Here is a 21,675-nt window from a genome sequence, read left to right as displayed (position 1 = left end):
TGAGAGAGAGAGAGAGAGAGAGAGAGAGAGAGAGAGAGAGAGAGAGAGAGAGAGACTTTTGGAGCTCAGTCTGACCTGTAGTGTACTCTTTGTAGCCCAGGCTGGACTCTTAAGTCATGTATACTCTTTCTGCTTCCAACTCTTGAGTGCTGGGATTGCAGACATGATCAACCATGCTCAGCAAACTAGTGGGGGGTTTTTGTTTTGTTTTGGGGCTCTCTCTCTCTTTTCTTCCTTCCTTTCTTTTTTCCTCCCTTCCTTTCTTTCCTTCTTTCTTCAACAGGTGTTGAAGCCTGTTGAGTTATACAGCCTTGACAGGCCTGAAACTATGTAGGCCAGGCTGTCCTAGAACTCATGAAGATGTCCTGCTGCTTCCTCCAAGCACTGGGGTTTAAAGGCCTGTGCTGCCACACGCTGCTTACAGTGATGGTTTTTGTTGTTGTTGTTTTGTTTTGTTTTTTGTTTTTTTAAGAAACAAACTTTTTTCATTTAACTGCAGCACAAAATGTCATTCTCTTTATGCTGAGTAGTTTATATATGTTGTTTATGCAAACTTAGCCTCCCTCGGTCACAAAGCTACCCTAAGTTCTCTCAAAGCTTATTATCTTACCATGACATTTTATCTGTAATATGTACAGAATGGATTCATGTGAAAAAGGAAATCTCTTCTCCAGTGACAGTGACAATTTTCCTCTCCCAGAGCATGAGCTACCCTCTTTTCCAAACCCAAGTGCAGTTTCCTACTGCACTTGGAGTAAGGCATGTGTGTATGTCTCGCCATGCCCTCTTGGCCCTGCGAGGCCTTGTTGTTGGGTCTGTTCTGGGATGTGTGTATAACAGAACTTGTTTTGTAGGCATGAATTAAATCCACCTTTGTCAAGGAATTTATTTCTGCTGTTGATCACATTCATATTTCCTCCACTTAACGATTTTTAAGCTAACGTCTGACACACAGTTCTTTTGATTAATCATCAAATGTCATAAAGTTACAGAGCAGAAACAGATTTTTAAGGTCATCTCACCCAGCTTTAAAGCATTTCTGGTTCAGTTGACAGAGGTAGGGTGTCTTGGGTGGGTGATCGTTTCCTAAGCTTACCCGTCCCGTGGCTGTGTGAGAGAAGAACCCTACTCTGAGGGCAAGCACATGGAAACTTTTTAGGAATGAGGAGGCTGTGATTTACATAACACGCCTTCAAATGGTTCACGAAAAAAAAAAATGTCTCTGCATACACACGTGTTCATGTACAAAGAGAACCAAAGACAGACGAAATATTAACAGGTGGGATTGGGCTAAGGGTATAGTAGTGCTATTTAAGATATGATTTCCGTGTGAGCTCATATCCACATAGTTTTTTTTAGTGCCTCATCTGTCCCCCTATAACACTGAAGGAGGGTAACTAATGCACTTCGCTCCAGGGTGTCCCTTCTTGTAGGGCACAGTCCCTGAGCTCTCCTTAGACACTGCGGCTAGTACCCCGCTGGGTAGCAGGGCACTACCAACTTAGAAGACCCATAATAAAATTTAAATATCTTTCAATAATGTTTCTGTCATGACCTGGCCAGCCCCACAACTCCCGTCTTCTCTGTCTCCTTGTTAGTGACAAGGCGTGCGTGCACTCGTGTCTCAACACCGGCCTGTTCTCCTCTTTCCTGACAGCTACTGCTTCGTGGGACACCTTTCTCATGCTATGGAGTTTGAAGCCTCACGCTAGAGCTTACAGATACGTGGGTCACAAGGATGTTGTAACCAGCCTGCAGTTCTCGCCACAAGGAAACCTATTAGCCTCTGCCTCGAGGGACAGAACTGTTAGACTCTGGGTTCTTGATAGGTAAGAGGAACAAACACTGATGGGGTCTGGGTTGGAGCCATGGAAGGCACTGAGGCTCCTAATGCGTCTCTGGGGGTGATGCTTCAACTCCCTAGGGACCTGTACTCATCCGGGTCACAGACATACTGCCCTGGTTTATTTCATTCATTCATTCATTCATTCATTCATTCATTTATTTTCATAGCTGAGGATAGAACCCAGGGCCTTCTGCTTGCTAGGCAAGTGCTCTACTTGAACTAAACTAAATCCCCAGCCCCACTGCCTTGGGTTTTAAAGTCAAACTATTTCACACAAGTTTCTCAAAATTCAACTCAAAATTATGCCCTCTTTTTGAAAAATCATTTGTAACCTGGAGCTATGCACAGTACGTCAGAAGCTTTGGGAGATGGTTAGAAATATCTATGTAAATCTGAAAGAAACACAGTGGAATATATCAGAAGTTCACTATTAGCCCCACAGTGCCTGCCCAGCCAGGGTTTTTAAGGACCCCGGAGACCCTGCTGACACCCCTGTGCCTGACATCCCTCTGCCTGACACCCCTCTGTCTGACAGACACCCCTCTGCCTGACACCCCCGTGCCTGACAACCCCGTGCCTGGAGCATCCTTTGATTGTTATTGTTCGTTCTGGAGCTCTAGAATGTTCTTGTTTAAAACATTTCCGACAAATACATAAATCATCGTTGGGTATGGTGACATATACCTGTAATCTCAACACTGAGGAGACAGACACAGTTCTGAGTTCAAGGCCAGCCTGGTCTACAGAGTGAGTTCCAGGACAGCCAGGGCTACACAGAGAAACCCTGTCTTGAAAAGCCATTCATTTATATTAATATTTATACTATATTAATGCATTTGCTGAAGTTATATTATTTGATAATAGATCTTCTGTTCAGACATGAGCTTATAGCCTGTCTATTGTAGAATTTTTGTAGTTAGGATATCTTTTAAGTTTTAAATTCTAAGTATATAAAATTTCACACATCTATAAAAAAATGAATGGTCCCACTTACTCACCATACCCGCCAACAGCTTTAATAGATGCCCCTGTTCAGCTATCCTTGTATCACATAGCTACCTCCAACTTTTAAAGATATTTTTTAGGATTATTTTTTTCTAATAATCCTATATGTACTCTCACTTTCCTCTGTCCTGTACCAGAGCATGGGAGTGTCAGCATTTCTCCTGATTCTATTGTGTCAGGTTTTGATTTGCAGTGTGTAACTAAATGGGCCGGGCACCTACAGAGGAAGAAAGCTTACGAGTGATTGCCTGCCGCTAGCAACTTGATTCTGCCACCACCCAAGGGGAATTTTGCTCTGAAAAAAAAAGTCTGAGTGGTATACTAACAGAAGTAAAAGCTCTTTGACAAGACTTGACACAGAAATGTGCATGGACTGTTGGGAAATTCAAAGGAGGAAGGGTAGGCCTTAGGGTTCAGGCAGAAACATGCTGCAAAATCCTTAACCTTGGAAAGCTAGGACAGTTCATGGTTTAAAGAGTTGCAGCCTTGTATGTGTTACTGACTTGGGACATCTCAGGAAGCAAAGTTTACCAGGGTAGGTGTGCTAAAATCTTAAATCATTAACTTGGTATATATATCTTCAAAGTGACTGTATTTCTGTACCTTGGTTTCTCTTTCTAAATGTCATAGACAGGCCAGAGCAATTGGGAATTGTGGCAATGCGGAATTATGTATCATTGATTAGTTGCCTATTTCTGTTTAAAATCCCCCGTAGTGAACAACTTAGTCCCAAAACTATCACCTCTCTTTATTCTATGGGTATTTGGGGTGTTTTTCTCCCCATTTGGTGTTGGCTGAGGTTACCCACACAGCCTCTCAGATTGAAAGTGTGTGTCTCAGTCACAAGTTCTTGACCTTGGTTTTCCTTGAGCCTGCTCTTCCAGTGGGATAGCCTAGACTTTCCCAGAGTGACAGTCAGCTTCAGGACTGTAACAGCAGAAGCTGCTAGACCTGTCAAGGACTCGGCCCTTGACTGCACAGCAAACAGCCAGGAACTCTGCCGCGCTGGCATCTGCCGAGCTCCCGGTGCACAGAGCCCAGGTCCGGCCCCGCCAGCTGGGGAGGCCCTAGAGAGGACGTGTGCAGTACCGCAGTCTGAGGGTGCAATGTAGACTGAAGTGCAGGAAGTATTTTTTATGATATTGACTGTGGCTGTGGCTCCTTGGTCACTGTAGAAGATAAGCCTTCCCTTTGTTGTCTCGAGGATTGAATGAGCACAAGCTAAGGTGCACCTGATTGCTTCCTGAAAGAGTTCCCTGAAAATGAACTGAAATGTAGCCCCTGAATATACTGTTCTGGATCGATCATATCAGTCAGTGCATATGTATTATCATATACCTGGTGATAGAAATTAATAATGAAGTGATATTTGCCCCTATAGGCCACTGGATGGGCAAACCAGACTGAATCCAAGAAATTTTAAAGTATTGAGTCTTCCCAGTGAAATTCAACAGCCTGTTGTTGATCTCTTTCTGTGTACCTGACATATGTTAAATGGTCTCACAGAGAGTAACGTCATCCCTGTCCTCAGAACACTCACTGGTTAGTGGGAGAGAAGTCACCTAGTTTTCAAAAGTCAAGGTATATCGCAGTAATTCAACAACTGTTGCAGGTCAGCAGCAGTGTGGTCTGAGGTCCCAACTGGGAAGCAGTCTCCCTAAGCAGGACTGCAGAGGCACAGCTGTGTTTAAAGCACTGTGCCCACGCTGGGGACAAAGTTCCCCTCAGTGGCAGGATATCCTGCCAGTGAGCTTAAGGCGTTGTACTGTATGGTGAGGGAGCCAGTTCCATGTTTACACTGGGGCTTTATGAGCTTGGCATTACCTTTCAACAAGTGACAAGCAGGGAATGTAGGTGACTGGGGGGCGGATGGGGAGAGGATTAGAGCCGGGAGACCTTCTAAGAGGCTTTGGCAATAATCTAGGTGAAGGGTGCTAAGGATATGAGTTCCTGAAGGCAAGCACAACTGGTGTAGTAAGAAGGCTATTCAGGGCATGTGTAGGAAGAGATAGCCATGGTGTTTGTTGATGAAATGCATGGAGGAGAAGCTGCGTGTAACTTCTCTTGGCTCCTCTTGTTCAGTCATGCTGCTGTTGCTCCAATCCCAAGGCAGCAAATCCAGGGTGAGCTGCGGGTGTTTGCATGCCTTACAGTGAGCATGTGAGATTTGAGAACCCAAGACAGATGTCTGGTGGAATCCCCTTGTCTTTTCTTTTTCAAGCACCGCGGCAGTTCCCCTGCGTACGGTGTAGGAAATGATTTTCTAAATGCCAGGGTGACTAGGTCTTTGTAAGAGTGCAGTGTGGCCATGCCTCAAAAACATAACACTGATAGTTTCCCATATTCCTCTTGGATCTCAGCACCTCGAAGTGGCTGATTCTTCTTCTTTGAAGTGAAGAGGAGCCACGGCGTTTACAGAGGTTTTAACTTAGCACATGTTAACAGGAGAGCTGTCGGGAAGAAGAGCGTGCACTCACATGTAGGCGAGAGCTTCTCTAGAGATACCAGCCCGCATCTACGTTTTAAAAGATTTTGCTCACGCACAATGCTCACATTGTATTCTACATTGCTCTGTTATCTTTTTTCCTTCCCCAGTCAAGAAAATAACATGGACATGTAACTTGAGAGCACCTTTGTTTTGTTCATGAGTGTAAGATTGCAGTCATGGGATTATCAAGGACACGGGTACACAGTACTCAGTAATTGGTGCTGCTCGGTTTAGGCTCGAGGAGTACGGAAAGGGAGATTCTCAGGAGATGTTCTGTATAAAAACACGTAGCACGGAAAATACCTTCTCCCAGCCCAGACTGTTAGCTCACACAACTCCAAGTGGCTCTAGTTCAAAACGTTGCCTTGGGGCTCTCAGTTTTAATCAACCTTGCTCCTCTGAATTGAAACTTCTTTAAACTACAGGTTGCTGTTTCTAAAGCGGCACAAAGTGCAGTGTAGCTGCCGGTTCAAACTGCACTTTTCCCAGCGTCTGTGCAGCTGTGCCTTGTAGGGGCAGGGCCAGCAACCCCGCGCAGGCAAGCGTCAGCTGTGATTTCCATGAACCAAGCCAGTACACCACATGACCTTCACATACTTTCTTAAGGTTTTTGTATGCATTAAGCTGTTTAAGTTTCTACCTCTTCGTGGTGACTGAATATTAAATTAATTTATCACTGTTAAACTGTGTTTCCAGGAAAGGGAAGTTTTCAGAATTTAAAGCACACACAGCCCCAGTTCGAAGTGTGGACTTTTCAGCTGATGGACAGCTTTTGGTTACAGCATCTGAAGATAAATCCATTAAAGTGTGGAGTATGTTCCGTCAGCGCTTCCTCTACTCCCTGTACCGACACACACACTGGGTACGCTGCGCCAAGTAAGTGCAGATGGTTCTTCATACAGTCATCCTCCTGCTCCAGACAATATTAACCCCCACCCGCAATCTCCAGACAAGGAACTGGGCTCTTGTCGATTCATTCACTCAGCAAACGTTTATTCTGTGACTGCTATGTTCTGAGACCACTTATAAACCAAACCGTCAGAATCCCTGGTCTCATGCAGCTTACACTCTAGAGTTGTGTGTGTGTGTGTGTGTGTGTGTGTGTGTATGTCTATGAGTCTATGATTTTATATTTATGACAGCAGTAAGTCTGTGCCATTTTAAATAAATCTTTAAATATGTTTTGAGTGAAATGAACTCTAAAGTAATGGGCTAATTTGTTTGTGAGAGAAATGGGTGTGGTATGGCCACCGCTCCCTGTGCTTACTCATGTCTGCAGTAAGAGAGCCACGGGGTAGGAACTGTGTGAAGCTTGGTGAGGCGAGGCATGTGAGCACCGTTAAAGTTGCAGACAAGGAGAACATAGACAGAGCGTCTGTCATTGAGAGATGAGCACCATCCTGGAATACCAGGAAAGGAACTCCCAGGGCACAGCTCCACCACTGCCGGCTGCAGCTTGTAAAAGTGAAAATCACTGGAGTAGAGAACCTGAGCTGAGGACCGGAGGGAGGGGTTCTGGGCTGGAAAAGAACTGCGCATGAGCTGAGGACCGGTGGAAGGGGTTCCAGGCTGGAAAAGAACTGAGCAGGTGTATGACGAGGGGCGCACACTACATCGCCAGGGTTGTCAGCACAGCACCGGTCCTTTTAGGAATGAAAGACTGGAGAGCCAAGGGCTCACGGAGGCTCTCCCGAGGCTCCCGAGTCTGGCAGTGCCAAGCCGTGTGAGGCAGGGTTGCTTCAGCAGAGGAAGGCATGATCTGCTTGCCCCCTTGGCAGATGAGGCCATGGAGAGTTAAAGCTGAGACTCCTTTAATAGAAAGTGTCGGAAGTCCAGCTGTGGTTGGCTTCCTTCCTCTTCAGTGGTTAGCTGCCTGGAGTGTTTAATACCATTGCACTGAACAGGGCACAAGCAGAACCAGGAATGATCCTGGGCCTCTGCATGCTTGCTTTGTTCTTTCAAGCACACAGCTACCGAGGCTACCGCTAGCTCCCACCGTCAATCCTCCCAGCTTAGAGGAAGCCCAGGAAAATTCCCTCCCTCCCTATTCTGCTAGCAAAAGGCCAGGAGTGCCTCAGGCCCAAGGAGAGTCCTATGCCTAGTGGTGAGACATGGTGGGTCGCCCACGCCAAGCTCGTCCTTGTAGAAATGGTTGCTTTGGCCAGAGGCCGACTCACACTCATACTGTATATTCTAGCAGGGAACGGAAGGGCTGTCTCACAGAAACGGTGGCACGGGTGTGCTCACTGGGGAACTGTGGTCCCCGTGCTCCCAGCCAGATTACAGGGAGAGGGAGTTTGAGTCTAGCTGGCTGTGTGACCCAGCAGCTCCCAGTCTTCACTGTTGCTATGGTCTCAATAGGATGTTACCACTCAAATGGTGTTGATTATAATCTATGGTAATGAATCCAACAGGAATAAAAGGATAGGAGGTTACATTTTTAGTGAACTGTGTATTCCTCAAAAGAGCTCAGTTACTTTTGCGGTGGAACCATGACAGTATTACTTCTCTCTCCACACCTGTATGATTAAGAACATCCAGTCTCAGCCAGGAGGAGTGGAGCACGCCTTAATCCCAGCGGGCAGGCAGATCTGTGTGAGTCTGAGGATAGCCAAGGCCATAAAAACAGACAAAACCAAAAAACTGTCTTGAAAAACCAAACATAGATAAATAAGTGAATGAATGAATGAATGAGGCTGTGGCTAGTATGAAAGAAAAAGTCAAGCACACTTACACGTTATGGTTGTCACGCATTGGGGCATACAGGGATGCTGGCAAGAGCTGGCTGACTGCGCATGCTCTTGAACTCGATGACACGATCCACTTACTCTGTGGGTTGATATGGTGCTTCTGAGGGGCAGAGTGAACTTTGAAAGGGAGAGTAAACTTTGGTGTTTTGTTAGGCATAGAGAAAGGTGCTAGCAGGGACTCGAGGATCTCCCTGGGAGAGGGAAAGAGAATAGATTATCCGGGTGGACTGGAGCACGGAGGAGAGGAGGGGGAGGAGAGGAGGGCGTGAGCACGGGAGGACCAGGTGAGAAGGGGGAGGAGCTTGAGGGAGGGAATGGGAGAAGGACAGCTAGACAGCTAGGGGCAGTGCAGTGAAACTTCCATAATGTGTGAAGGTGATCCTAGTGAGGTCTCCCAAGTCCTGAGAGAGATGGAACCCCAACTGGCCATTTCTTATCACAAAACCAAGTTTCTGGTTCCTGAACTGGGTTTTATCCAGTTGAGCTGTTGGCCGAAAGGGTCCCACGAAAATCCCCAAACAACCCAGTCGACCCATAACGTCACTATGACGGTTTTTATTTTGTCTTATTATATTTTATTTTGTTATGTCTTCCTGTTACCTCTTAGAAGCCTGTTCTTTGTAATGAGAAACAGAATGGATGAATCTGAATGGGAGAGGGGGTGAGGCGCTGGAAGGAGTAGAGGGAGGGAAAACTATTCTGATTATTTTATAGGAGAAAAGAATATATTTAATAAAGGGAAAATAAAGTGGTTTTTACACAATATGTTCTAATCATGGTTCCCCCTCTCTCATGTTCTCCAGATCCCCTCCCCCGCCTCCCCACCTCCCCAATTCCGTCCGTGCCTTATTTCTCTCTTCAGAAAACAAATAGGCAAGTAGAAAGAAGTAAGAATATAACAAAGAAAAAGCATGAGAAACACACACACATTCACACACATACCCCAAAGCTTATGAAAACAAAAAACCAGAACCCAGAATACACAAACAAAAGACCTTTACAGTAAAAAAAGAAAAAAAAAATCCAGGCAAAGCAATATGAGACACACATACACACGCAAAATCTCCAAAAATAGGTTTGAGTTCCAGAAACTAAATTGTTCTAAACTGTGACTTAAAGGAAAATGAGACAAGGGGGATGCGGGAGGCACGGATGAGAGAGAGCAAGATGCTCTGGGCCCAGAGCTGGGGGAAGGGAAGGGCAGGAGCGAGCGAGCAAGCAGTCACAGGTGGGAAGAAGGCAGAGGGTGGCCTGAGGGATCCGGTGTTCTCTTGGAACATCATTACTGGATGTGGTTAGAACACGGGTGGTTAGGTGGGACAAGGCGTACCGGTGTTGCTATGCCTAACTAAACCATGGATACACTGCATTCAGACACGGTAGTGGCACTTCTTTACAGGCCGTTGTAAGAATGGGAGGCAGAAGTTCACGGGCATTGCCGTTGGACAGGCTCCTCCAGCTGGGCACTGCCACTTAGGGAAAGGCTGCAGGAGCCTGGGGAAATGCCCCTCCCCTTCTCAGTGGACAAGGGGACCGTGGTGGAAGGCCGGGCTTCTTACTGTTCCTGGTAGCAGGGCTGAGCCTTCCCTCCCTCATCTGTGAGTGTGTGGGCAGCACAGCACCTCTGTCCACACAAGTGAGCCGTGCTTGAGCCTGTCACCTTCTTGGAGTGAGGTTTGTAGTTGCTGAGAGATGCCCTGGACAGAGATCTGACTTCAAAATGATGCTGATCCAGAGGTGGGCAGACAGACAGACAGACGGACAGATGACTTCCTCTGTAATTGAGTGCTCTGCCTTCTGCACACAGTCATCCCTGAGACAGAGGATGAGAGGGAGAAGAGAGAGTGCTGGAATACTCCTCTTTGCTTTTGTGATTGTGCATGTGAGACGCTTCTGTGGGAGATGACGCTGGAACAGAAGAGTCTAGGAGGACTCAGTTTCCAGTGATAACGCCTATCTGCCCCCCATAGCCAACCCTACTGCCTTAGTTGGCCCTTATGGGAACTTACGAGGTCATCTTTTCAATGGTCTCTGTGCTACAGAATCTTCTGTGTACATGCACACATACATATATGCACACATATACACATATGCTAAACACACACATACATACGTGCTCATGCATACACACTCCAATACCTCTACACACACACACACACACACACACACACACACACCTCTGCACCTGTCACTGCTTCTGTAAAAGGCAGATCTAACCATGCTGTTTCCCAGCTTGGACCTGTGGGTGGCTCCTTCCCCAGGCTCATGTTTTTCCTTCTGTGACAAACTGTCACTCTTTGTCCTTTTCAGCATTCAGTTGCCTTCGCACAGCTGGGCAGGGCTCCTCCACAGCACAGCTGTGTCCTGAGTCTCTGCAGCTGCTGCAAGCCTTCCCCTCTGACTCTGCTCTGCGGCGCTTCCTCCAACAGCTGCTGTCTGCTGGGAGCCTGCTGCTGTCCCAGTGCCTCGGAGGTCTCCTAGCATGGGTCTCCTTGCCTTTAGACTTTGAGTGACAAGTATTTTATCTTGCTGTGCTGTCTGGCCAGGGTATCCTGTGCTGGTAGGGCTTCTTCTGCCTAGAGGAGACAAATTGCAAATACATTAAAACACACACACAAGCCTGGCGTGGTGGCGCACGCCTTAAATCCCAGCAGTCGGGAGGCAGAGGCAGGCGGATTTCTGAGTTCGAGGCCAGCCTGGTCTACAGAGTGAGTTCCAGGACAGCCAGGGCTACACAGAGAAACCCTGTCTCAAAACACACACACACACACACACACACCAGGTTGGAGAAATCATAGCTACTAATGTGACATTGGAGCCATAAGCAGAGGAAGCTAGTGACGTGGGTATCTGTAGAGGACATTTGAGAAGGCCCCATGCAGGACAAGGACCATGGTCTCTAGGGCTAAAGAGGGCTCAGAATAATTGCCCAGAAATGTGGTGGGATGAGTCACGTGTAGGCAGATGCTGGTTTGGGCTCTCACTAACTTTGGTGGCAGGGTTTGAGTTTCTTTGTGGCAAGGTTGTTTCAGTGAGCCTTTAGTAGAAACTCCCCTATCTATCATGTGTGCATGTTAGCCAAGGATTTACACAGCTCCACCTGTTCCTGGAACCTTTGGCCGAGTTGTGCTCAGACTGACCGTGTTTCCTCACACACCCAACTGTGGCGGATTACCTTGTCTTGCTGGTACCTGCGGTTCTGAGGGGCCTTCAACACTGCTTGCTTTCATGCTTCTTGGAGTGACTTGTGAAACTGCAGAGCCCTCCCCACCCCAAGAAATAGTCCTCGGTCAATAATCTGGTGAAAGTTAATGACTTTCACCTCAGGGCAACTTTCCATGTGCATGCTCTCCAGCACTCTTGCAGTCTTTTATACCCGTTTTAAAATGTTGGATCGTCTTACTGCAGTTAAAAAGGAAATGTTAAGAGGGATATCTAGGTGGCCATTGAGTCCCAGACTGCTCAGGATATCTCGTTTGAGACCCAGCCTTGACAAGATTGTCCTAAAGCAGAACTGAAAAGGTTTCTACGGCTTAAGGTCCTTATTTCAGTCTGTTGAGGAGCGAGAGCGCAGCAGGAACTGAGTCGTGCTTAAACACTGAGCAGAGCCTGGAACAGAAGCAGCCTACAGGGTTCTAATGGTGGGTGCTGCCAGCTGCCAAAGGCTCTAGAAAGGTCCTTCTTGCTTTGCCAACAAAGTCAGAATACTATACAAAAGGCTTCTTACTGAACCTGGGACTAAAGCAAGAGGGGCTCATTGGGAAAGTCTCCAGGAATAGTTTTCTCATTCAGAGAGTGAGTCTCATATGTGTCCATGCCAAGGACACAGAATCATCGGCTCCCTTAGTCGGGTAAACCTGTAGCCAAGGTGCAGACATGCTGGCTGCTTCTGCTCTGCCTCTTGCTGTTGCTGGGCATCCTCTTCCTGTTGAAGTCAAATCCTCCCTCAGGGATGCAGTACCATCAGCTGGTTTGAGTAGACAGACGACACAGCCGTTACAAGAGTGAGCTTACTAGGAAGCATGTGACCCCAGGCGTACAAATTAACCTTTCTGGGCCTCAAACTACTGCTCCATAAGATACAGACACTTGGGGTAGTTCCTTCATATAGTGCAAATCCGCAAGTGACAACCACCAATTGCCCTTGTGTTCTATGACGTCCTGCTGGGGCTATACTGGGGTCACTTTTATGTGATACTCAAGTCGTTATGTATAATTTGGGTGAATGCAATTAAGGTAGTAACTATCATCTATTTAATGTATTTTATGTACTGGTCTATCAAAGGTCATTTTATTCCTAAGTAGTTATATCTGGAATTTTTGCATTTTTTTTATCTTGTTTTGTTTTGAGATGGTTCTCACTGTGTGCCAAGATCAGCCTTAAATCCATGCTCGCCCTGCCTCAACCCACCTGGTGCTGAGAGTGTAAGGATGGGCCATCGTACACAGCTGGAATCTCTCCCTGCCAGCTGCAGTTCACAGCTGTACATTCTAGTGAGTGGTCCTGTGATTAGCCAAGTGCCCTGCCGAGGTGTTTATTTCCTTATTATGTTTATTTCACTTATTTCCTGCTCTCCTTTCGGCTGAATGGCTCTTGTTTCTCCTTTATTGACATTTTGGATTTACTGTTATTTTTGTGCTCCTTGGTTGTTACATCTAGAAGTTGATTCTGCATCCTTAACCCCATCTATTACATAGAACATTTTATCTTACAACATTTTAGACAAAATGTTAGGACTTACAAAGTATATCCCCATTCCCCACCTTTCGACAGTTTTTCTTGTTCACATGGTAAAAGCCCAGATTGTTCAGCAGCTGGTTTTATTTTAAAATAAATAAGAAAAAGTGCTTCTACATTTTGTGCCTGTGTTTCCAGTTCCAGCATAATGTACTTATTTGAATAGATCCCAGTTCCCATCTGCAGTCACTTCTTGAGCTTGAAAAATGTCATTTATCATGTGCCATATTGCCATTCTCCTGGTCGTAACTCCCCTCGCTTTTTGTTCCACGTTTATAAAGGATGCTTATGCAGAGGTATATAATCACAGCTTTTGAAGTATCCCTTGCTACAGTCTTTATATGAGGGACGCGGCTCATGTGATTGTGGGAACTGAGAAGCCCCAGGACCAGTTGTCTGAAGGCTGGAGCCCCCGAGATGCTGATAACATGACTCAGTCCAAGCGCCACAAGGAAAGACAATGATGTCATTTTTATACAAGGGCAGATGTTTGCAAACCTGGGGAAGGGGCCACTGAAATAGGTCCCAAAAGCCAACATCTGGAGAGTCTGGACTTAGGCCATCCAAAACAAGAAAGGCGTGTGTCCTCATTCTTGGGAGTGGATGCTGCTTCTAGCTGTCAGCTTGAGTGAACTTTATAGTAAATATCCAGGCTGGTCATAACACATGTCTGTGAGGGTGGGTCCGAGGGCTTGTCCAGAGAGAGCTAATCACGGCAGAAGATCCATCCCAACCGTGGATGGTGTCATCCTGTGTTCTGGTCACTTGGGCTGAATAAAACCGGAAAGGGATGAAGAAGGGAGGAAAGGAAAAAGCTGAGAGAAACCCTGACTTTGAAAAGAAAATTTGAAAATATTTGTAACAATTGCTTTACAGACGTTGTTTGCTAATTCTAATATTTGTACAGTATCTTAGTAAATTATTTTTCATTGCATGTTCTGTGATTTTTTTTTCTGTGTCTTCAAACATAGCCTAAAAGTTTCTTCACAAAGATTATGCTATCATAGAACAGTGTTTCTCAACCTTCTTAATGCTTCGAATTTTTAATACAGTTCTTCATGTTGTGGGGGCCCCCAACCGTAAAATTGTTTTGCTACTTCATAGCTATAATTATGCTACTGGCATAAGATAAGTATCTGATATGCAGGATATCTGATATCTGACACTCACAAAAGGCTCAGTTAGACTGCGGAGGGGTCCTGACCCACAGGTTGAGAACCACTGATACAGAGCGTGGAGACACTGGGCAGTGGTGGCGCACCCCTTTAATCCCAGCACTTGGGAGGCAAAGGCAGGAGAATTTCTGAGTTCCAGGACAGCCTGGTCTACAGAGTGAGTTCCAGGACAGCCAAGGCTACAAAGAGAAACCCTGTCTAGAAAAACCAAAAAGAGAGAGAGAGAGAGAGGAGAGAGGGAAAAAGAGAGAGAGAGAGAGAGAGAGAGAGAGAGAGAGAGAGAGAGAGAGAGAGAGAGAGAGAGAGAGGAGACAAAGCTCAGTGGTGAAGGGTGTACTGCTGTACTGCTGAGGCAGAAGCCCCTACTTCAGTGCGCAGTACCAATGTCAGGGTGGCTCACAAGCGCTTTCACCTCCAGCTCTAGAGGATGTGATGCACTCTTCTGGCCTCTATGGGCATCTGCATTCATGTGTACAAATCACACACACACACACACACACACGCATTCACGCATGCCTACATGCACACCGAATGAGGGAGAGAGGGGGACAAAAATTTTTTGTTGCAGTGATTTTCTAACTAGAAGTTTACCTAAAATAAATACACTTTTGTACTAAAAGGTTGCTAGGTGTGGTGGCATGGCCCTGTAGTCTCATCGGGAGTCAAAGTTAGACAGACTAAAAGTTTCAGGCCATCCTATGATCCATAGTGAGTTTGAAGTACAGGCTACGTAGTGAGACCCTGTCTCAAGAGGCAAACAGCCAGTAACACAACCACCACCACATTTTTAAAAAGAAAAAAGAAGTTAGAAATAACAAACTTTTCCTGATTCCCAATCTTAAAAGCTACTTAAGCTCAATTTTTTAATCTAGCCATTAAAATGGGAATATATTCAAGTTATAGCATCAAACTATGTTCAAATGGAGGTAGCAAAATTATAATTGGCCTGTGCCTGAACCAAGATAAAAGAATCCATTCTGTCACAAAATGTTATCTGTGATTGTGCTTGAACGATAAGATTCAGTTCCTCAAATTTTGTTTTATATTTATTAATTTAAAATATTTATTAACAAAGCCATGATTTTAAACATATTTAGGTAAGAAATACTAACTCTTGAAAAAGAATATTTTCAAGATTTAATCATAGCCTTCCAAATTCTTTCCTGATACATATTATGAAGTAATTTAGGGTTCTGTATGGTATGTATGCACAGTGAGAAAAATAAGTAGAGGTTAGACATGGGAGATTTCCAGCATTACTGATTTGTAGCATTAGTTTTAGCAGGAAAAGAATCTGCCTTTAATTTTTAGTTGTTGATATTCTACATACTCCTTTGAGCTTCTGAATTGCAACTGAAATAAATATGTCCATGTATGTGTGGTGTATGCATGTATATGTATGTGTTCCTGTGTGCCTCTGTATGCCAAAGGTTGATGCGCACTGTCTTCCTCTGTTGCTCTCTACCTTCCTTTCTGAGACAAGGTCTCTCACAGAACCGCGAACTCACCAGGTCAGTGAGACTGCTGGCCAGTGAGCTTTGGGACCCTTCCTCATCCCCATCTGTGGTAGTTAGGATGAAAGTGGCCCCAGAGCCCCATAAGAAGAGGCACTGTTAGGAGGGGGTGGCCTTGCTGAAGGAAATGTGTCTCAGTTCCTTTGTCTGCTTGCTGTCTGTGGATCCAGATGTAGAACTCTCATCTCTTTCTCTAGCATCATGTCTGCCTGCGTGCCACTGTGCCTCTTAGCATGATGAGAGTGGACTAAAGTTCTGAAACTGTAAGCCAGCCTGTAGTCATAATGTCTCTTCATAGCAGTAAAACCCTAAGACACTATCTCCAGGATTACTGATCAAGCAAGCACTTTACCAACTGAGCCATCTCCCTAGTCCCAAATTGTGTGTGTGTGTGTGTGTGTGTGTGTGTGTGTGTGTGTGTGTGTGTGTGTGTGTATGTATGTCCAGTAAACTATTTAGATGCTTCTTGACGTCTGATTGGCTTGTTTCATTATAGCCCCACCAGAAGCTGGAAGTATTAAGTTAGAAGTACGAGTGGTATGTCTAGTTCACTGGTCACTCTTATCAGACATACACTGTAGACTCCCTTGTTTCCCCTGGGTCGGCTGGCTCACTGAGAGTCGCTGCTCCCTGCACAGCCCAGCACTGACATGGTATTGTGCCTTCTTTCACGAGCCCAGGTGAGGGAGAAATTTGAGGTACCATTCTCACAAAACACATAATACATCTTCAGTCTTTGGTCTTTGTACTGTTGGGGGAAAAAAAAATGTGTCAGTCTCATCATTTTTCATGCACACAGTTCCATGGCATTGGGTACAGTTAACATTGTTGTACAGTGAACTGAAAATATTTTAACCATCAGCTCTCGTTGACTACATATGACATTAAATTTGTCACAGCTCTTTATTTTTTTGTTTCCCTAGGTACTCATTGTGGAGTACTCGGGGAAGCAACATGTGGGGTGAGAATGATGGGTAGATTTCTCTTACATCATGTTAGGAAAGCAGACTTGAAACTCTTACTGGGGTGTAGGTCAAATGGGAATGTGTTCCCCTGTAAGACTGTGTCCTGGGAAAAGAAATAGTTTGGGGTAGTAATGAGGAGGTAGCAAGGAAGTAGACAGTTTGAAGGATATGTAAAAGGTCCGTGTGTGTGTGCGCGCGCATGGGTGCTCAAGTGTGCGTGTGTTAACTGATTTTGTTGTCATATAACACTGACTATGATTTACCCTCCCACGGCTCCTCCCAGGCCCTCCTCACTCCTCTCCCATCCAGATCCACACCCTGTCTGTCTTTGTTAGAAAATGAACAGGCATCTATGGAGTTATAATAAAATAAAATAAATTGTAAATCAGAATATGACAGAACAGCCACGTAAGACAATGAGCCAAAGAAAATGCATATAGATGTAGACACACACTTGCACACTCGCACACTCACACACTCAGGAATCCCATACCAAACCAAAACTGGAAGCCATAGTATGTATGCCAAGGACCTATAAAGTCAGAGGGTGGGAGAGGGAACAGTCTGACTTAACATTCTGAGCAGACCCTCCAACAGTGCCGTCGGGTTTGCTTTGTGTTGATGTCTACTACTGGGCGTGAGGCCTACTCTCACGAGTGATTTGTTTCCCTAGCAAGGCTCTTGGGGTTCTTGGCCTTGGGATTTCCTAGGCATGGTCATAGCCTCTTCGGGTGGAAGTGTTCCTTCTAGTGCCTTCTACAGGGCTATAGATAGATACTGCTTAAGTGTGGTTTTATCATGGCATGTCTTTCTTTCTCCATCTGTTGTGATTGAAAATGTGCTGGGTATAGTAGTCTGGGCTGGCATCTGCAGTCTCTTAGAGTCTGTAGTCCATCTGTGCAGACCCTTCTGGCTTTTAGAGTCTCCACTGAAAAGTCAGATGTTATCCTACTAGGTCTGATTTTATTTGTAATTTGGTATTTTTCCCTTGCAGCTTTTAATAGTCTTTCTTCTTTTCTGTAGGTGCAGCGTTTTGTTTAGTACATGCCAAGAGGACATTCTTTTCTGATCCAGCATACTTGGCATCTGTGTGCTTCCTTTACCTGGATGGGCATCTCCTTCTTTAGGTTAAAAAAACTGTCTTCTATGATTTTGTTGAAAATATTTATTTCTCTTTCCTCTATTCCCGTTTTCTTGTAGATTTTGTCTTTTCATAGTGTCCACAATTTTCTAGTTATTTTGTCCCGGGAATTTTTTAGATTTAAAGTTTTCTTTGCCCTGGATATCCATTTCTTCTTTCTGATCTTCAATGACTGACATTCTCTCTTCCATTTCTCACTGTTAGTGAGGCTTGCCTCTGAGGTCCTGTTCAAGTTCTTAAATTTTTCATTTCCAGTCTTTCCTCAGTTTGAGTTTTCTTTATTGATTCTGTTTCTACCTGCAAGTCTTAAACTATTTTCTTCATTTGACTTTTTCATAGATTTCTTTATTTCTTGCTTAAGGACCTCTAACATATTCATAAAGGCTATTTTATGGTCTTTTTTTTTTTTTCAGGGCCTACTGTAGCAGAGTTGCTAGGCTTCAGTGGAGACATATTGTCCTGGCTGTTATTGATGGTTTTTAGGCTGGCTTCTAGGCATCTGGATTTGAGATGGTTGTAATTCTATATGCTGATATCTGGTCTTGTTTTATTGGGTGGATGTTAAGTTCTTTAGTTTCTGTCATCCTTTCTAATTTTTAGGAGACTGTGAGAGCTGTAGGTTGCCTCATATGAAATGCTTCAGAGATCCTTTCAAGTATGGTCACTGGGCTTGCCTCTGAGTAGAATGGGCTCCTGGTATTGGGAGCTGACACCTACAGACTAGGGTGGGCTAGAAGGGAGGGTCTGGGAGAGTTCCACTAGAGGGAAGAAAGCAGAGTGTATGACCAGAATCTACTTAGTCCCCTGGGAATGGGGCAGAGAGGGAGGGGAGGCTACAGCTGGTGGTCTGCTACAGAGCTGGGGATGAGAGTGAGCTGAGTTGGGAGGAGAGCTAGGAGAAGGGAGGAGAGGGAGGATGCTCACCTGCCTGCCCTGCTGGTGTGCATGCTTTCAGGTCAGAGTGGTGGCCAGCTGTTGGGTTCCCATGGAGAGCCTACAGAAGGTAGAGGCTGAGGTTAAGGAAGGGGGTGGTGAGGGAAGCTGTAGGACAAGATCCAAGTGATCTGCTGGAGAGGGACAGGGAGGAAGACCACAGCAGGTGACCTGCTGCAGAGCTGGGGATGAAACTGGGACATTAGACTAGAAGGAAAGAAGGGGAGCGAAGGCCTGAATGAAGATCACCTACGCCGGTCCCCAGCCCCCAGTTGTTTTTTAAAATGAGGTAAAAATAAAAGTTATGAGTAGGGCATCAGGACAGCTTGTGAAGAAGAGCAAGGCCCTAAGAGAAGCTGCTGCAGTGCCAGGAAGATCTCACTAATGCAGATGAAGAGGCAGACAGTCCTGGGGACTTCCAGTCAGCAAGCAGTGCGTCAGACTTGGCCCACAGCCGGTGTAAAGCCACCGAACATTTTGAGGAGGAAAGTGACCTACTTTGATTTAAATTTCAAGTTCATTTCTGTTCCTGGTAGAATGGGAGAGAGCAAAGTGCCAGGCGCAGCTGAGAAGGTTACTAAAGGACAAGGTAAGACTGGAAATCAACCTTGGGACAGATAACTCCGGGAGGGACAGGGTGCGGAGTTCAGGGTTGGAAGTGCTTCCGGGGTGCTCAGAGCGAATGCCCTGATGAGAGCTATATATATCGTAACAAGCCCGGGATCAGGCATGTAAGTGGTAGAGCAACTTGACAGTTAATAACTGTTGGATGCCACATGCAATCTCTTTATACCAGCTTCACTTGGCTTCTGTTTCTCAATAGTTGCAGGGATGAATTCTACTAACATCATCAACAGATGGCTTCTCTCCTTACCACTTAAGGAAACATAAATGTTTTCTTTGTTCCCCTGGCCTTCACCCTCAGAATGTAAGCATAAAACCCATGAAGGAGAAATCTGACATTAGTAGTTAGTAATGAATACGTGAGTGCTTCAGATCTCATTGTAATCTAAACTCACTACACCAGGAGAAAACTGGGTCCCATGTGGAGTGAATTTCATGGGGTTACATAGCTGGGGTGGGGGCTGAGGGGTGGTGTGTTAGAGTGTCGGTGGGGGAAACGTGAAATTTGCCCTGGAGTCAGGCTTGTAGTAGGCATTTCATTATTTTGGGTGTCTTCTTTCTGCTACATCTGCTAGGGGCATGTTGCTTACCAATCAAGAAGCAGTACCCCACATTGTTTGATCATAGAGCACCAAATGCTGAAAGTGTGGTTTTATTTAAAAAAAAAAAAAAAAATACATGGACAAATAAAGAGTCAAAGGAGAGCCATGGCTCTAACTCAGTGATCACATACTTGCCCAGCATGCATTGCGTCTCCACCCCCCACTGGAATAAGAACAAAATAATCCAGAGGAAAACAACACTGGAATATGAACTCGGACACACAACTTCATATAGGTCAGAAACTCCATAGATTCCAAGTTACAGGGCTCTTGTTATTTAATTGGGGATATTCGCAAAGACCTGTAAGGCAGTTTTTCTTGAAAAAAAAAAAAGTTTTAAATATCTTTATTTCGGTGTGCCAGTGATCCTTAAGGGATTCAACAGTAATGTGGGGTGGACTTGTCAAGTGTTGCTCAGAGAACCCATTAGTCACCGCTGACTAATTCCCGGAGTCTTAAAAGGTGGTTGGGTGGAACTAAATTGAGAATCAGCAATCTATTAGTTTTCAGTATAAACTTTAGATACCCCTAACATTTTAAAACTTAACAGTCCTGCTAGATATCGTTTGAACCTTGACAAGAAATATCTTATCTTCTCCTCATGAATTCAAGACAAAGGGAAGCCTATCTTTTGGGTGCTAACTTTTTTATGTATCTAATTAATGTACAAATCAACATGCCCGCATCCAGCCTCCGAAAGGGATCAGAGTGAGAGGGGAGGGGAGAGAGCCTGCTTCCCCAAAGCTCCTGCTCCCCAGCCTCCACCTCCCCTTTCTACCAACCTGAGGCTCACAGCCCCTTCCTATCTTTAGTACCCAGAAGTTATTCCCAGGACTGAGCCTCCTGCTTGGGTTTGCTGCTAAAGAGAACCTGCTTTTTCTTACTGGCATGTCTCTTTAAACCCCAATTCTTCCCTGCTTCTGGTGGCACAATTTTGTTGTTGTTGTTGTTGTTGTTGTTGTTGTTGTTGTTGTTGTTAAAAAATATTCTTGATGCCAATCTCTGTAGTTGCATCGTTTGTGAAAGCTTTGGGAGAGAATTCTTATCTCACCTCTAACTGCGCGCCTGCTGTCTGGAAGAGCCCAGTGCTGGGTACTAGCAGGTGCTCTGTCAATCTCTAAGTGATTGGCCTCCTCATGAAGCATCACAAGGAAGGCGACCATGCTTGTTTTACTTAACAGCTAGTAGCAACCAGTGGCAGCACATGTAAATTTTCTCTGTATTAATTTTTATTGAGGTTTCCTGTATGCGTGTAATGTGCATTGATCAAATCTAAACCTCATCCCTTTCCTTCTAATTTTGCCCCTAACCCCCCAACATAGATATTTAGTAAAAGGATCATCTGTATCTCAAGAGCACTGCCTTGTGTTTTAAACTTTAGGGTAGGGCTGGAAGATCACTCCGTGTAGTAAAGTGCTTGATACACAAGTGTGAGCACCTGAGTTTGATTCCCAGCACCCCTGTAAAAGCCACATGCACACTTGTAATCCTATCACTGAGTAGGAAGAGCCGGGAGATCCCTGGAGTTCATTAGCTAGCTAGCACCTGCTAGGATGGCCTGTTAGGATCTGCTTACCAATTCAAACACATTGCTAGTCCAAAGTTCTAGAACCTTTTAATAGTCCGCCAAAAAGTCAACATGGTCAAGCTGTAATCAGTGATACCTTCCTCCTGGTACCAAACTCTATATTAGTTACTTCTCTGTCGTTGTGGTAAGAACACCATGACCAAGGTCACTTACAGAAGGCATTTAGACTTGCAGATGTATAGCGTTAAGAGCCCCTGATGGTAGGGGGGCTTTGCTGCAGGCAAAAGATGTGGCAACTACAGCAGCAAACTGAGAGCTCACATTTGAACAGGCTGAAGCAGAGAAAGCCAATTGGAAATGGCATGA

At 45.2% G+C, this 21,675-nt stretch overlaps 1 protein-coding gene across 1 annotated transcript in view; it reads left to right on the top strand.

Moving 5' to 3' along the window:
* Positions 1-21,675, top strand: part of Poc1b (POC1 centriolar protein B) — a 103,746-nt gene that overhangs the window by 17,850 nt on the left and 64,221 nt on the right. Inside the window, exons 3-4 of the mRNA XM_021205299.2 lie at positions 1,658-1,829; positions 6,036-6,215. Of these exons, the coding sequence (XP_021060958.1) occupies positions 1,658-1,829; positions 6,036-6,215 (352 nt within the window). The remainder of the gene's footprint in view (positions 1-1,657; positions 1,830-6,035; positions 6,216-21,675) is intronic.

This window comes from Mus pahari, chromosome 9, assembly GCF_900095145.1.
Source record: "Mus pahari chromosome 9, PAHARI_EIJ_v1.1, whole genome shotgun sequence".
NCBI classification, from domain to species: Eukaryota; Metazoa; Chordata; class Mammalia; order Rodentia; family Muridae; genus Mus; species Mus pahari.
The sequence above is the reverse complement of the archived record's forward strand: the minus strand, read 5'-3'. Positions and strand labels throughout refer to the sequence as shown.